The 13136-nt window shown below is 49.4% G+C and overlaps 1 protein-coding gene across 3 annotated transcripts; it reads left to right on the top strand.

Annotated features, from left to right (window-relative positions):
- The first annotated feature begins 62 nt into the window (after window positions 1–62).
- LOC128339010 (protein CutA homolog) lies at window positions 63–12361 on the top strand. Of its 3 annotated transcripts, none has more exons than XM_053282391.1 (7): window positions 63–426; window positions 2326–2687; window positions 4252–4400; window positions 8490–8549; window positions 8662–8707; window positions 9820–9869; window positions 10606–12361. In XM_053282391.1, the coding sequence occupies exons 2-7, from the start codon at window positions 2592–2594 to the stop codon at window positions 10670–10672; spliced, it is 468 nt and encodes a 155-aa protein (XP_053138366.1). In that variant the 5' UTR covers window positions 63–426; window positions 2326–2591; the 3' UTR covers window positions 10673–12361. The 3 variants fall into 3 exon arrangements, with proteins under 3 accessions (XP_053138366.1, XP_053138365.1, XP_053138364.1); XM_053282390.1 differs by having other exon boundaries at window positions 10570–12361; XM_053282389.1 differs by having other exon boundaries at window positions 9820–9884; window positions 10570–12361.
- Window positions 12362–13136: the final 775 nt, after the last annotated feature.

Here is a 13136-nt window from a genome sequence, read left to right as displayed (position 1 = left end):
AGGAGGCCGCGCCCCCTTTGTCTCGGCCGCTCGTGCTCCTGATTGGCTGGAGCGGTGGAGCGGCCAGAGCCAGGGCATCCATCCAAGAGAGTGCGGGATGAAGTCGTTTTTCTGCCTCGTCGCTACCGTGATGTCGATCGAGGCCCATCCCGTGAGGGGCTCAAGGAGGGGCCGTAGTAGGGACCCACACGGGGGCGAACCATCAGGGCTGAGTTTAGAGGGAGGTTCCTTCCCATTGGTTCGTACACTCATATAGCCCTCCACAGAACGCAAGGGCGCTGTGGGAATGCAGAAGCCTGGCGCGCCTACCCCGCACATGGCGGCTAGCTTGGCGTGATCAAACGGAGACCGGAAGAATGTCGGAAGTTCGCTTGGTCCATATCCCTTGGGTCCTTAGCGCCACTAAAAGTTAAAAGAAAGAATCAGGTTAGAACTTAGAAGAACTCGTCTCGAGCCTGTGGCGGCCAAGTTAGGAAAGCAACCCAGAAGCCCCCTTGGATCAAAGGCTGGGGCCCAGAACTGATGCTTTTGCAGTCAGGGCTGAAGCCTAGCATGAGAAGCACAAATGAACAAGGTTGCCTCTGGGCATGTGCAGAGTGTGCCACTGGGTTAGCTCACTGGGCTAAGAGGCGCCTCCTAAAGTATGAACTCTCAGCCCCGTGCAAACAGGCGGGGCCCCTCTTTTCATTTTATATCTCATTCTTATTTGCTATATCACAGGCTCACTCCAAGACTACAGCTCCTACCATCAATAGAGCCACTTGGTCATTGCCTGGATGGGTGATCCATCCAAGCAAGCTGCCTTGAATTTCACAGCCAAAGAACGGTGGAACTGTAGTCAAATAATTAAATTACAATTTTTGTTATGTGTGTAACATCACACATCATTACCCATCACTGAAACAAAACACACACACACATACACCTTTAATCTCCCCCAGTTAGAGCGAAGGTTCTTGCTTGATTGCTGTGATGGAACTGTCTCATGATTCTGTATGTCTGCTAGACAGCCTGGCTTTTTTTGTCTTATTTCAGACTCCGACTCACCCGGCAGTTATGAATCATAACAGATGGGTGAGCTTGGGTCTCAACTAAGAAGAGCCAGGCCATCTGGCAGACACACAGTATCCTCAGATTTCCTCATCATGGGGTGGAAAGGGGGTGGGGAGGAGAAACTTTGCCCGCGTTAGATGAGCAATCTGGAAGGAAACAAAAGTAATTATATATAATAATTAACCAATGCATAGGAACAAAACAAGGAAGTCATAAATGCAAGAGAGAGCAGGGGGAATTTCTTTATTATTTCTTAAAGGGAGGCAAATCTAATAGATTATTATAATTTCTTGATTGATTGATTGATTATTGTTTAAGTGCCATCAAGCTGGTGTCGACTCTTAGCGACCACATAGATAGATTCTCTCCAGGATGATCTGTCTTCCACTTGGCCTTTCGGGTCTCTCAGTGGTGCATTCATTGCTATTGTAATTGAGTCCATCCACCTTGCTGCTGGTCGTCTTCTTCTCTTTCCTTCAACTTTTCTCAGCATTATGGACTTCTCAAGGGAGCTGCGTTTTCACATAATGTGTCCAAAAGTATGCGAGTTTGAGCCTGGTCATTTGTGCCTCGAGTGAAAATTTCTGATTGATTTGTTCTAGGATCCATCGGTTTGTTTTCCTGACTGTCCATGGTCTACACAAAAGTCTTCTCCAGCACCAAAGTTCAAAAGCGTCCATGCTTATAATTTCTTACAGTGAGGCAAAGAGAATGCCAGATAACATCTAATGGAGAAATATTGAGCTGAGTGCACAGAATTGGGGATGGGTCTGTAGCTCAGTGGAAGAGCATCTGCTTTGCATGCAGAAGGTGCCTGGTTCAATCCGTGCCAGCATCTCCAGGTTGAGCTGGACGAGATCCCTTTCTGAAACCCCTGGAAAGCTGCTGCCCGCCAGTGTAGACAATACTGACTGTGGAAAGCTGCTGCCAGTCAGTGTAGATGATACTTATTGTATAATAAACTAAGAACGAGAAGAAGATGGGCTCCCTGCCCCGCCCCAAAGGGCTCACACAGTCTAAAAAGACACAAAGGAGACCCCAGCAACAGCCACCGGAGGGATGCTGCGTTGGGGCTGGAGGGGGCCAGTTGCTCTCCCTCTGCTAAATAAAAGAGAAGCACCACTCTGAAACATGCTTCTTGCCCAGTAATTACTCAAAATGGTCCAACTGGAATTAAAAGGTCAAGTTGGGGTTAGGGTGCCTATTCGTGATTTATTTATTATTATTATTATTATTATTATTATTATTATTATTATTATTGCCAATTAATAGGTCTAAGAGAATGAGAAGGAGGAGGGTGAAGGAGACTCACTCGGGCAGCTTCAGAGAGAGGCGAGGAGGAGGCGGGTACCACACACAGCCGGGGAGGAGTCTGTCTGCAGCCTTCTCGCCTCTTCACTTGGCTTTGCCTGGCCTGCAGCGGAGCATCCAGCGATCGAGGTCTGCAAAGAGGGAAAGGCGGCGGAGGAGAGATCGCCAGAGCCTGCATCCTGGACTAGCGGGAAAGGGGAGAGGACCATCAAAGGCTTGGCCCCACCATGGGCAAAATGGAAGGGTTAACCCAGCGCTGCCAGGCCCTGCTCCCAGCCGTGCCCAGCGTCCCTGCCCGCCCAGGAGTCATCCTTTTGCTGCTGGTAAGTTTCCAGCTTGCGTCTACATGACTGTGAAGATGGGGCTGGAATTGACCAGAGGCAGGCAAGGAACTTTTTGCACGAAAGTGCACCAAAGAGGCAGATGAAGAGGACTTTCTACTTGTTGCTGCTTGGCTTTTAATTTCATAGTCATGGAAGCAGAGTGTGGGCTCTTGGGGAATGCTTAAACAGGGGCTCTTCTGCTGCTCCGTAGTGGCAGGGGGTGATGGGTGCTGTAGTCCAACAACAGCTGGGGACCCAGATTGGAGGACCTGCGATTTAACAGCCTGTGTTCATCATAGCGCCCCGGTGCATTAAACGGATTCCTTTTGCCTTCTGTAGGCTGTGCCTGGAAAGCAAGTCCTATGAGGAATGATTGAAGGACTTGGGTACGTTTAACCTGATTGAAGGACTTGGGTACGTTTAACCCTAAGGGCAGAGGAGGGGACCGCTGTCTTTAAATACCTGGCGGGCTGCCACATATTAGACAAATTTGATGGATGTTTATATACCGCTTTTCAACAAAAAAAGGTTCCCAAAGCGGTTTACATAGAGTAATAATAAATAAAAAGTTAAGATGGCTCCCTGTTCCCTAAGAGCTTACGATCTATAAAAGAAACATAAGATAGATCCCCAGCAACAGCCACTGGAGAGATGCTGTGCTGGGGATGGATAAGGACAGTTGCTCTCCCCCTGCTCAATAAAGTGTGTCAGCACTTTAAAAAGGTGCCTCCCTGCTGAATTAGCAAAGAAGAGGAAGAAGAAGAAGAAGAAGAAGAAGAAGAGTTCTTTGTTGCTCCTGAGACTAGAACTAATGGGCTGTAATTGCAAGAAAGCAGATTTTTTTAATTTATTACATTTATACCCCGTTCTTCCTCCAAGGAGCTCAGAGCGGTGCACATGGTTATGTTTATCCTCACAACAACCCTGTGAGGTAAGTTAGGCTGAGAGAGATATGACTGGCCCAGAGCCACCCGGTGAGTTTCATAGTTGAATGGGGATTCGAACTCGGGTCTCCCCGGGACCTATTCCAACACTCTAACCACTATGCTATGCTGCCTCTCTCTAGCTAGGCTCAGTTTAGACTAGTCACTAGGAAGAATTTCCGAACCACAGCAGCTGTTAGACATTGGAATAGCCGGTGTCATGCAGTGGCGGGTTGTCCTTCACTGGAGGTTTTCAGACAGAGACTGGATCATGGTCATCTGTCCTTAATGCTGAGCAGCTTCCTGCACTGAGAAGACCAAGCGAGAAGACTGCCCAGCTGCCTCCCAGCTGTGACCTCCTTTCATTCTACCTTTCCAAATAAATCAAGCAGAAACTGCATTTCCCCACAGAACACTTGGTTGGCACCCTTGACCCTATGAACAGCGAGGGTCCTCAAACTTGGCTCCCCAGCTATTCTGGGACTACAGCTCCCATCATCCCCCTGCCAATCCCCCGCCCACCATCATCTAGGCACCCAGACGTGAGGGCCCACGTTTCAACTGCCTCTGCTCCCCTCGCCGAGGCTTGGGAGCCTGTTCCCAACTGGGGCATTAAGCCGCTTCCCTTTGGCCTCCTACAGGCTGTGTGTTTATCATCCCTGATGTACCCCACGCTGAGGATCATCACCCTCCATCTGAACTCCGCAATCACCGGCAGCTACGTCTCTGGAACCCACTCCGTCGCTTTTGTGAACTGCCCCAACGAGCAGACGGCGAGAGACATCGCAAGGTAGGCGGCCGACACATTCTTGGCTCCAACACCCAATGAATAATTGAAATACTTGTCCGCTGGAGCTTGTTGGTGCTATAGTTACACAGCAGTTCAGGACGTTCTCCTCTTTACCCAGAGAACGAGAGATCAAGGGAGTCCACGGTGTAGCCATGGGTAACAGCAGCAGCTAAAACAGGTCCATCAAGTGGAGAGTGAAGGAGGCACCAAGAGAAACTTTTGGAGAGGTCGAAATCATAGCACAATTCCTGTTCTCTACCTCTTCTTCAGATGTATAACTTAGGTAGGTTACTGCCCCTAGGCAGCAACAGGAGATGGTAGAGTCCTGTCGTCATAAAAGGGACTATACCACTTCACACCTTGAGAGGAGAACAGTATTTTAAAATCCTCCTCCATGTAAATACTCCCTGAATTTAATTTTATTTTTGGTGGGGTGAGAACTAGCACTTCAGGGTGTCAGTTTGTGTCCCAACCCACTCCCTGGTGTGTTAGATTTCTACCTGCAGGGAGATTTTTGGAAACATGCACGAAGCCGTTGGTGCCCGGAATCTTCCCCCGTTAGATGTTTGCTGGGCCTTTGCTTTGGTCTGTTTTAAGAAATAAACCAACACCCATTTTAAGAAATAATTGAATGCCTTCTTTATTCTCTCTTGCATTTCCTTCTTGGCATTCACAGATTTCCCCCCCCGCTCCCTGTCTTGGAAACCTTCTCATTCTCTCTCTCTCTCTCTCACACACACACACACAGAGTAACAGACGCATGGGCACCCCTTTGATTGAGTCACCTTAGCCAGCTGCCTAGCCCACCTATAAAAATACTTCACAAAAAACTAAAGCTGAGATTGTCCAGCTCTTCACACGAGTGCTCGTGTGGTCTGATAGTTGAATCTTAACTTGCACACACAGGCTTATCTATAGTTCATTGGCAGGGGAGACCCTTGCAGCTTAATAGAACATAGAGAAAAAGGTACTGTCTCTTCCAAATACCTCATGATGTAGCTTCACCCGGATTCTCATCCTAAGTCTGAATGGCCTGTCTGTTTCAAACATTGGGTCTCTGTCCACGCAGGAAATATTTACTGAGGAACGTTGAGCTCCTGGGGGCGTCTTTTCCGTGAATGATGCTTCTTTTCCCCACACCCCCAGCAGGATCTGTGGATTAGAAAAGCAATAAGAGAACTTTGTTCCCCCCACCTCCCTACAAAAAAATCAATGAATTCAAGTGTTGACAGTTTGCTGAAAGCCTCCGTCTGAGTTACCCAAAATGTGAGAATTATGTGCCGAGCATTCGGAAAATCCCATGGAGACAACATAGTGCCTAGATCCTTGACCTCGGGTCCCCAGATGTTGCTGGGCTACCACTCCCAAGGTCTTTGGCCACCGTGGCTGAAGGCCTTGGGAGTCGTAGTCCTACAACATCTGGGGACCCGAGGCTGAGAACCTGGACCCAGAGGGTGGAATCTCTGCGGGAGGAAAGAATCGTCAATATAATCAAATACAATACAATACAATACAATGGTCCGTTTTCAGGATCATAGTGCAGCTCGCTGGTTAATTATGCACCCCACATTAAAGCTCTGGGTGCCCTCTTGTTCTCATACCCTTCCTTTATGAAAATGCAACTTCATCTGCTATCAATGTTTGCCTGCCATCGACAGCGAGGCAGCCTGAAACGACGATACATATATTTCTACTTCTGATGCTCTTTGCATCAAAAGCAGTTTCAGAAGACTGAAAGTTTCAGTGGCTAACTGGGCACTGAAGAGGCACTTTTCAAAAGTGGTGATTCTCGTTATGTTAAGCAGGGGGGAGCGACTGGCCCTATCCAGCCCCAGCACAGCATCCAGTTGTTGCTGGGTTCTGCCTTGTATTTCCATGTCTTATTACTAAAAAAGCAAACTGCTACACTTTGCTTTGACTTTATGAGGTGACTGTTTTCTCTCTTTCTTTGACTGAGGGAGGAGAGCTGTGGTAGCAAGCATGGATTGTCCCCTTTGCTAAGCAGGGCCCACCTTGGTTTGCATTTGAATGGGAGACTACGTGTGAGCACTGTAAGACATTCCGCTCAGGGGATGGGGCTGCTCTGGGAAGAGCATCTGCATGCTCGGATGCAGAAGGTCCCAAGTTCCCTCCCTGGCAGCATCTCCAGATAGGGCTGAGAGAGATTCCCACCTGCAACCTTGGAGAAGCTGCTGCCAGTCTGTGTAGACAATACTGAGCTAAATGGACCGACGGTCTGACTCCGTAGAAGGTAGCTTCATATGTTCCTCTCCAAGTGCCTGTCACCTATGTAAGGTAAAGTGTGCCGTCGAGTCGGTGTCGACTCATGGCAACCACAGAGCCCTGTGGTTGTCTTTGGTAGAATGCAGGAGGGGTTGACCATTGCCTCCTCCCACGCAGTATGAGATGATGCCTTCCAGCATCTTCCTAGTTCACTGCTGCCCAATAAAGGTGTTTCTCATAGTCTGGGGAACACACCAGCGGGGATTCGAACCGGCAACCTCTGGCTCGCTAGTCAAGTCATTTCCCTACTGTGCCATTAGGTGGCTACCATCTACGTAGGTCCTAATAAATAATACTCAGAAATGTGTTTTGTAGTGTCGAAGACCAGTTTTCAGAAAGGCTGTCTGAAACACATCAAATATACCATCCCAGGTCTCCAGACAAATTTCTGCCATTCCGTTGTGTATGGGGTTTCCCAGCGTAACAATCAATGCCAATAGTGGGTGCATTCATGACTGCAGGGGGGAGAGGTCCAGTCAGGCATTACCCACCCCACGGCCTCTTCAGAGTCCTCTTTTTTAGGGTCCCACCCTCACTGCCAGGACATTCTGAATCCCATCCTAACAGCAGAGAGGACGTCGGCCTTTCCGAGTCTGTTCATTAGGCATCAGACATCCCCGAGTGCTGAGGGCAGGCCAGAGCATCCGTAGCCAGTGCGCTCTCGGTCACGTGACCCTAAGCCATTAAACAGAAAATGCCCGGGTTCTATAAATAGGCTCGGAAAGCAAATAAATGCACCGTTAGGGATTATGTGAAGGGGGATTGCCAAGGAGCCAAAATCGTGATGCCTTTCTATAAATCCACAGTGCAGCTGCGTTTGGAATCCTGGGTACAGTTCTGATTCTCTTATCTAAAATGGGCTGGGTGGGGATGTGGGGGGAAGCTCCCTACCATTCTTCCCCCCCCCCCCACGCGAGTCACGAATGACCCCGAATCGGATGAATCAAATGACCCGAATCGGATGACCCCGAATCGGTCGAAAATCACCATTTTAAACAGAGCCATTTTGAGGCTCTGAAACACAAAATGGCGGACGGAAATGACCTTCACCATCATTTTTGGTCACCCCCACTCAATGGTGGCTCTGCACCGGTGACAGCCACTGCAGGGATGCTGTGCTGGGGCTGGATTGGGCCAGTTGCTCCCTGCCCATTAAATATGAGAATCGGCACTTTAAAAAGTACCCCTTTGCGCTGTTAGCAGGGGTTAGCTACAGGCCTTCTCCTAAGGGGAGAAGAGCTGGCCTTGTGGTAGCAAGCATTAATTGAGAGCATTAAAAGAGAGCCAGCATGGTGTAGTGGTTAGAGTGCTGGACTTGGACCGGGGAGACCCGAGTTCAAATCCCCACTCAGCCATGATACTAGCTGGGTGACTCTGGGCCAGTCACTTCTCTCTCAGCCTAACCTACTTCACAGGGTTGTTGTGAAAGAGAAACTCAAGTCTGTAGTACACCGCTCTGGGCTCCTTGGAGGAAGAGCGGGATATAAATGTAATAATAATAATAATAATTGCCCCTTTTGCTAAGCAGGGTCTGCCTTGGTTTGTAATTGGATGGGAGACTGCATCTGAGCGCCGGAAGAGCTTTGCTTTAGAGGATGGTAGAGCATCTGCTTTGCATGCAGAAGGTCTCAGGTTCACTCCCTGGCATCTCCAAGTAGGGCTGGGTGAGATTTATATCTGAAACTGCAGAGAGCCGCTGCCAGCCTGGGTAGACAATACTGAGCGAGATGGACCAAGGGTCTGATTCAGTAGAAAGCAGCTTCTAAACCCACACACACACTTATGAACCTTGTCCGCTTCTCCTAGGGCAATCATGGACCGGAAACTGGCCGCTTCCGTGAACATCTTCCCCAAGGCTTCCACTATGTGAGTCAAGAACTGAATATATCCGACCGCTCCGGAAGGATCACGCGCGGCTCTTCTCTGTGGGTTTTGTTCCGTTGTAAAAGCAAGCTTTCTTCTTGGCTTTTTTGCATAGGTATATTTGGAAAGGGGAGATCGAGGAAGCGACGGAGATCCTCCTGGTAAGTGCGAGAGGGTTTTAAGTCAGTCCTTTTTTGGAATGGATGAAATGCTGGACCAAGCACTTTTGCTGCCCGGTCCAATTTTAAAACCAGATGAGCAGAGATCTGCACCCGCTTTCTCTGTTCCCTAAAACTGCTGCTTCTGCCCACACATCGGCCCCTCCCTTTGGCTAGAGGAGGTGGGATACATCACCGTCCTATTTATTTAATAATAATAATAATAATAATAATAATAATAATAATAATAATTTGATGTCTATACCACCTTTCCAGAATGGTTCAGGGCAGTTTACACAGAGAAATAATAAATAAATAAGAGGGCTCCCTGTCCCCAAAGGGCTTACAGTCTAAAAAGAAACCTAAGATAGACCCCAGCAACAGTCACTGGAGGTACAGTGCTGGGGGCGGAGAGGGCCAGTTACTCTCCCCCTGCTCAATAAAGAGAATCACCACGTTAAAAAGGTGCCTCTTTGTCAAGTTAGGGTGGAGAGCTGGGCTTCCAGTAGCAAAAACGAACTGCCCCATTTGCTAAGCAGAGTTTGCCTTGGTTTCCATTTGGCTGGGTGACTACGTGCAAGCACTAGCTGCTGCAAGATATTCCCCTTAGTGGCTCAGTGGTAGAGCATCAGCTTTGCATGCAGAAGGTTCGATCCCTGGCAGCATCCCCAGGTAAGGTTGGGGAAGACCCCTGAGCCGGAAATCTTGGAAAGCCGCTGCCAGTCAGAGCAGGCAATACTGAGCTAGATGGACCAAGAGTCTGACTCAGTATAAGGCAGCTTCCTCATACTGCCTATGCTAGCTGTCAGCAGCTCTCCAGAGTTTCAGACAAGGGCCTTTCCCAACCCTGCTTGGAGATGACGGGGACTGAGGCTGGGACCTTCTGCTTCCTCTATTCCAAGTATTCCAGAGAGAGCTCTGTCTTCAGAATCCATCTCCTAACAATTAGCTCCTATTAAGAGATCTGAATCTGAATCCTATTAAGAGACCTTGAATTGTCCATTACTGAGCTATTAAGCTCCTCTACACATTTCCTCCAAAACCGTAAAAAGGGACTCGCTCAATCTGAGCCATTCGATTTCTTCTAATCTGTACATTTTCTCTTTCTCTTCTAGCTGGTGAAAACAAGGACATCGAAAATTGGCGAGCTGTCAGACTATATCAGGTCTGAATCCCCCAGGTCTGAATCCCCCAGGGACTGAAGGGAGCAGCTTAGCTCTAATAGTCTCGGTGGCGGCCATGAGGTCTAGCTACTTGCCTATTTATTTAAAAAGCGTAGATGGAGACCATCAGGATGCCACGTTCTGCGCCAGGAGTGCCTTCCTTCCTAGAATAGGGCTGCCACATTTCTGATTGGGGCTTTAAAGGAAATGAATGGGAAATAGGTGGTTTCCTTATAGCCCATGGAAGCGTCTAGAATGCAGTTGCTAATGCCCCGTGCCCACCTGCGTGTTTCAGGCTGAGTGCAGAGTTCTCAAGGCTTGAATTGGAACATAGGAAGCTGCCATATACTGAGTCAGAACATTGGTCCATCTAGCTCAGTATTGTCAACAGAGACCAGCAGTGGCTTCTCCAAAGTTAAAGACAGGCGTCTCTCCCAACTCTCTCTTGGAGATGTCAGGAGAGAACTTGGAACCTTCTGCATGTAAGCATGCTGGTGCTCTTCCTAGAGCGGCCCCATCCGCATTCACACATGCAGACTCCCATTCAAATGCAAACCAGGGCAGACCCTGCTTAGCAGCAAGGCGACAATTCACGCTTACTACCGCCAGACCAGCTCTCCACCCGTAGGCCATGGAAGGGGTTGGTGTGGAAGATGGCACGAATACCTAACATTTTGCCAGTTCTCGTGTTTCCTCCGTTAGATCCATGCATCCTTTTGAAGTTCCGGAATTTTTCAGCCTGCTGATTGACCAGGGGAATCCGGCTTCTCTGCAATGGATGGATGACAGCATCCCTTTCAACTAATTGCTGAAATCTAGAAATCGCTTCTTCCTGGGCTTTCCCAAAGGACACACGGAGAACGCCTGTTATCCTGACACAACCTATCGCAATCACAGGGTGCAAAGAAGGGATCTTTTTGCGGGTTTCAGGACAATCCGAGGGTGAAACTCTGCACTAGAGTAAGCCAACTCTTTGGCACAAATTACTCCGGCTTGGTTTTCGTGTCAGGGGAGGGACGGCCTCCAAAGAATACCGCTGAACGAGAAGCAGACTTGAAACCAGCACACGGGAATGGAGCTAGAGGACCGCAGGCCAGGATATAATACATACTGGGTACGTGTGCGTTTAGTTCAGATATATTGGCTTGAATTAATTACCCAGAATATAGACTCATCATGCATTGTGTCTTGGCTATCCAAATCCTGAATAATAATTAAAAAAACGGCTGGATTCTGCAAGCTTCCTCAATTCCGCAAGCAGAGCCAATCGGCATACTGCCGATGGTTTTGCGGAATGAATTCTGCCATGCTTACTACTTTGCAGGTTAGATGTGGTATCCTTTTCCAGGCCGGGTTGCATCGGCGTCTAGGGGGGGGAAAATGCAGTAGTAACCCAAGCAGGGAAAGCACTCCAGAGACAGCTCACTGGGTGTCAGGAAGCGGAGCTGTGGGGAGAAGTCACTAGGGGGCAAGAGGCCAGAGTCAGGCCGTCTTCTAGACAGGATCCGAGCATCAGGAACTAGCCGAGGGTCCAGCCAAGCAAGTTGTCAGAGGATCAAGCAGGGAGTCCAAAGTCCAAGACAAGCTAGGGTTAAACCCAGCCGGTAGGCGAGATGCCAAGCCAGGCACAGCAGAACTCGGGAAAGATTCACAGGCTGGCCTCCGCTAGGAAGCCCTTTATAATTCCCGGTTAGAGGGGAAGGCCAATGAGTGATCCCAGAAGGTGGGGCCTGTCCCGGCCTTCAGAAGCCTAGGAGTCTGCTGCAATGCAGCAGGCTGCCAGAAGGGGCAGCGAAGTGCAGGGCCCCAGAGCAGGCAGGGACCAGGATCAGCACCAGGGACAGATCCCTGGGAAGGAGCAGGCTGGATAGAAGGTGTTCCCCAGGCAACGAACTAGGACGTCGCTCCAGCAATGATCTGTAGGCAGCTGGGGGCTTAAAGAGTCCTCCCATCAGACTGCGATCTTCCGTTCCACTGGAATCGATGGGACTTAAAGGAGCCGCGCCCTTTCCCTCAAGAGGTGGCTTCAGCAGAGCTGGGGGTCTTCTTGCACTCTTGAAGTCCTCGGCGTCAAATGGGAAGGATACAGTCACCTCCTCCGGCTGTGCTGGTGCAGGTCCTTGGGCCTTCTTTAGGAACACAGGAAGCTGCCTTATACGGAGTCCTACCCTTGGTCCATCTAGCTCAGGATTGTCTGCACTGACTGGCAGCAGCTCTCCTCCCACCTTTGCTTCCCAGAGCAGTTGCTTCTAGGCTCCTTCTGCGAATGGTTCCTACACCCATCCTTTTGTCCGAGACCCCGGAGGACTGCTGCCAGTCCGTGCAGACAGTACTGAGCTCAATGGACCAAGGGTCTGACTCCCTAAACAGCCGCTTCATATGGCAGATGGTGTTCTCCTTCCAATTCTTCCTGCTTGGGTTTGGTTACAGTAGAGTATGGGACAGCGGTCCCTGGAACAGGGATTCCCAGATATTGTTGACTACAACTCCTATCATCCCCAGCCAAAGGCCATTGCAGCTGGGGATTCTGGGAGTTGTAGTCAACCACACCAGGGAACCAGTGTGACAGGGAACACTGGCTCCAGGCTTTAACCTTGTTCAGGATTAACCACCAAATAAATACATCCCCCCCACCCCTGTCTTATTTTATTTTTATTTAAAAATCAACAAATCTCTGGATCAGTGCTGCTTGCTTTCTCCTTGTTCTTTAATCCGTCGTTTCGGGTTCTGACCAGGTGAAATTATATAAACTACACACACACACACACACACACACACACGGGCACCCACAGCCATTGCGCTGACCTAAAAGCAAGCAGATGGCTCCTACCCCATTGCACTCCTCGTCGAGATGAATCTCGTTTCGTCGAAAGGCACGCTGCCGATTACGGCCGGCAGCTCTCCCAATTAGCAGCAGAGAGAGCCTGCTAGGATGGTGGGATTGGAAAATGCCGCTTTCATCTGGTCCGGACACCATTAGACACCAACGCTCTGGCGGTATCTGGAATGGATTCGGACTCCTCTCCCCATCAAGTGATGGGAAGGCGCAGAAGAGAATCCAGCGATTTCCCTCCTGCTGGAAAGTAAATGGCTAATGCACGCCGTAGGTTCCTGGAGAGAACCTAAATTCTATCTATGTCAGGCTTGCTCAGTTAAGGCTCCCCAGCTGTTTTTGGACTGCAACTCCCATGATCCCCTGCCACAGTGGCCAGTAGCTAGGGATGATGGGACTTGTAGGCCTACATCAAGTGGGACCCAAGTGGAGCAGC

Source organism: Hemicordylus capensis, chromosome 17, assembly GCF_027244095.1.
Source record: "Hemicordylus capensis ecotype Gifberg chromosome 17, rHemCap1.1.pri, whole genome shotgun sequence".
NCBI lineage: Eukaryota > Metazoa > Chordata > Lepidosauria > Squamata > Cordylidae > Hemicordylus > Hemicordylus capensis.
Note: the sequence above shows the minus strand (reverse complement) of the source record. Positions and strands in the feature narration are given on the sequence as shown.

Coding starts and splice junctions, on each gene's coding strand:
- LOC128339010 (XM_053282389.1), top strand. CDS start 2,592: ATGGGCAAAATGGAAGGGTTAACCCAGCGCTGCCAGGCCCTGCTCCCA. Junction 2,688..4,251: donor GAGTCATCCTTTTGCTGCTG/GTAAGTTTCCAG, acceptor GGCCTCCTACAG/GCTGTGTGTTTATCATCCCT. Junction 9,885..10,569: donor ATCAGGTCTGAATCCCCCAG/GTCTGAATCCCC, acceptor TTCCTCCGTTAG/ATCCATGCATCCTTTTGAAG.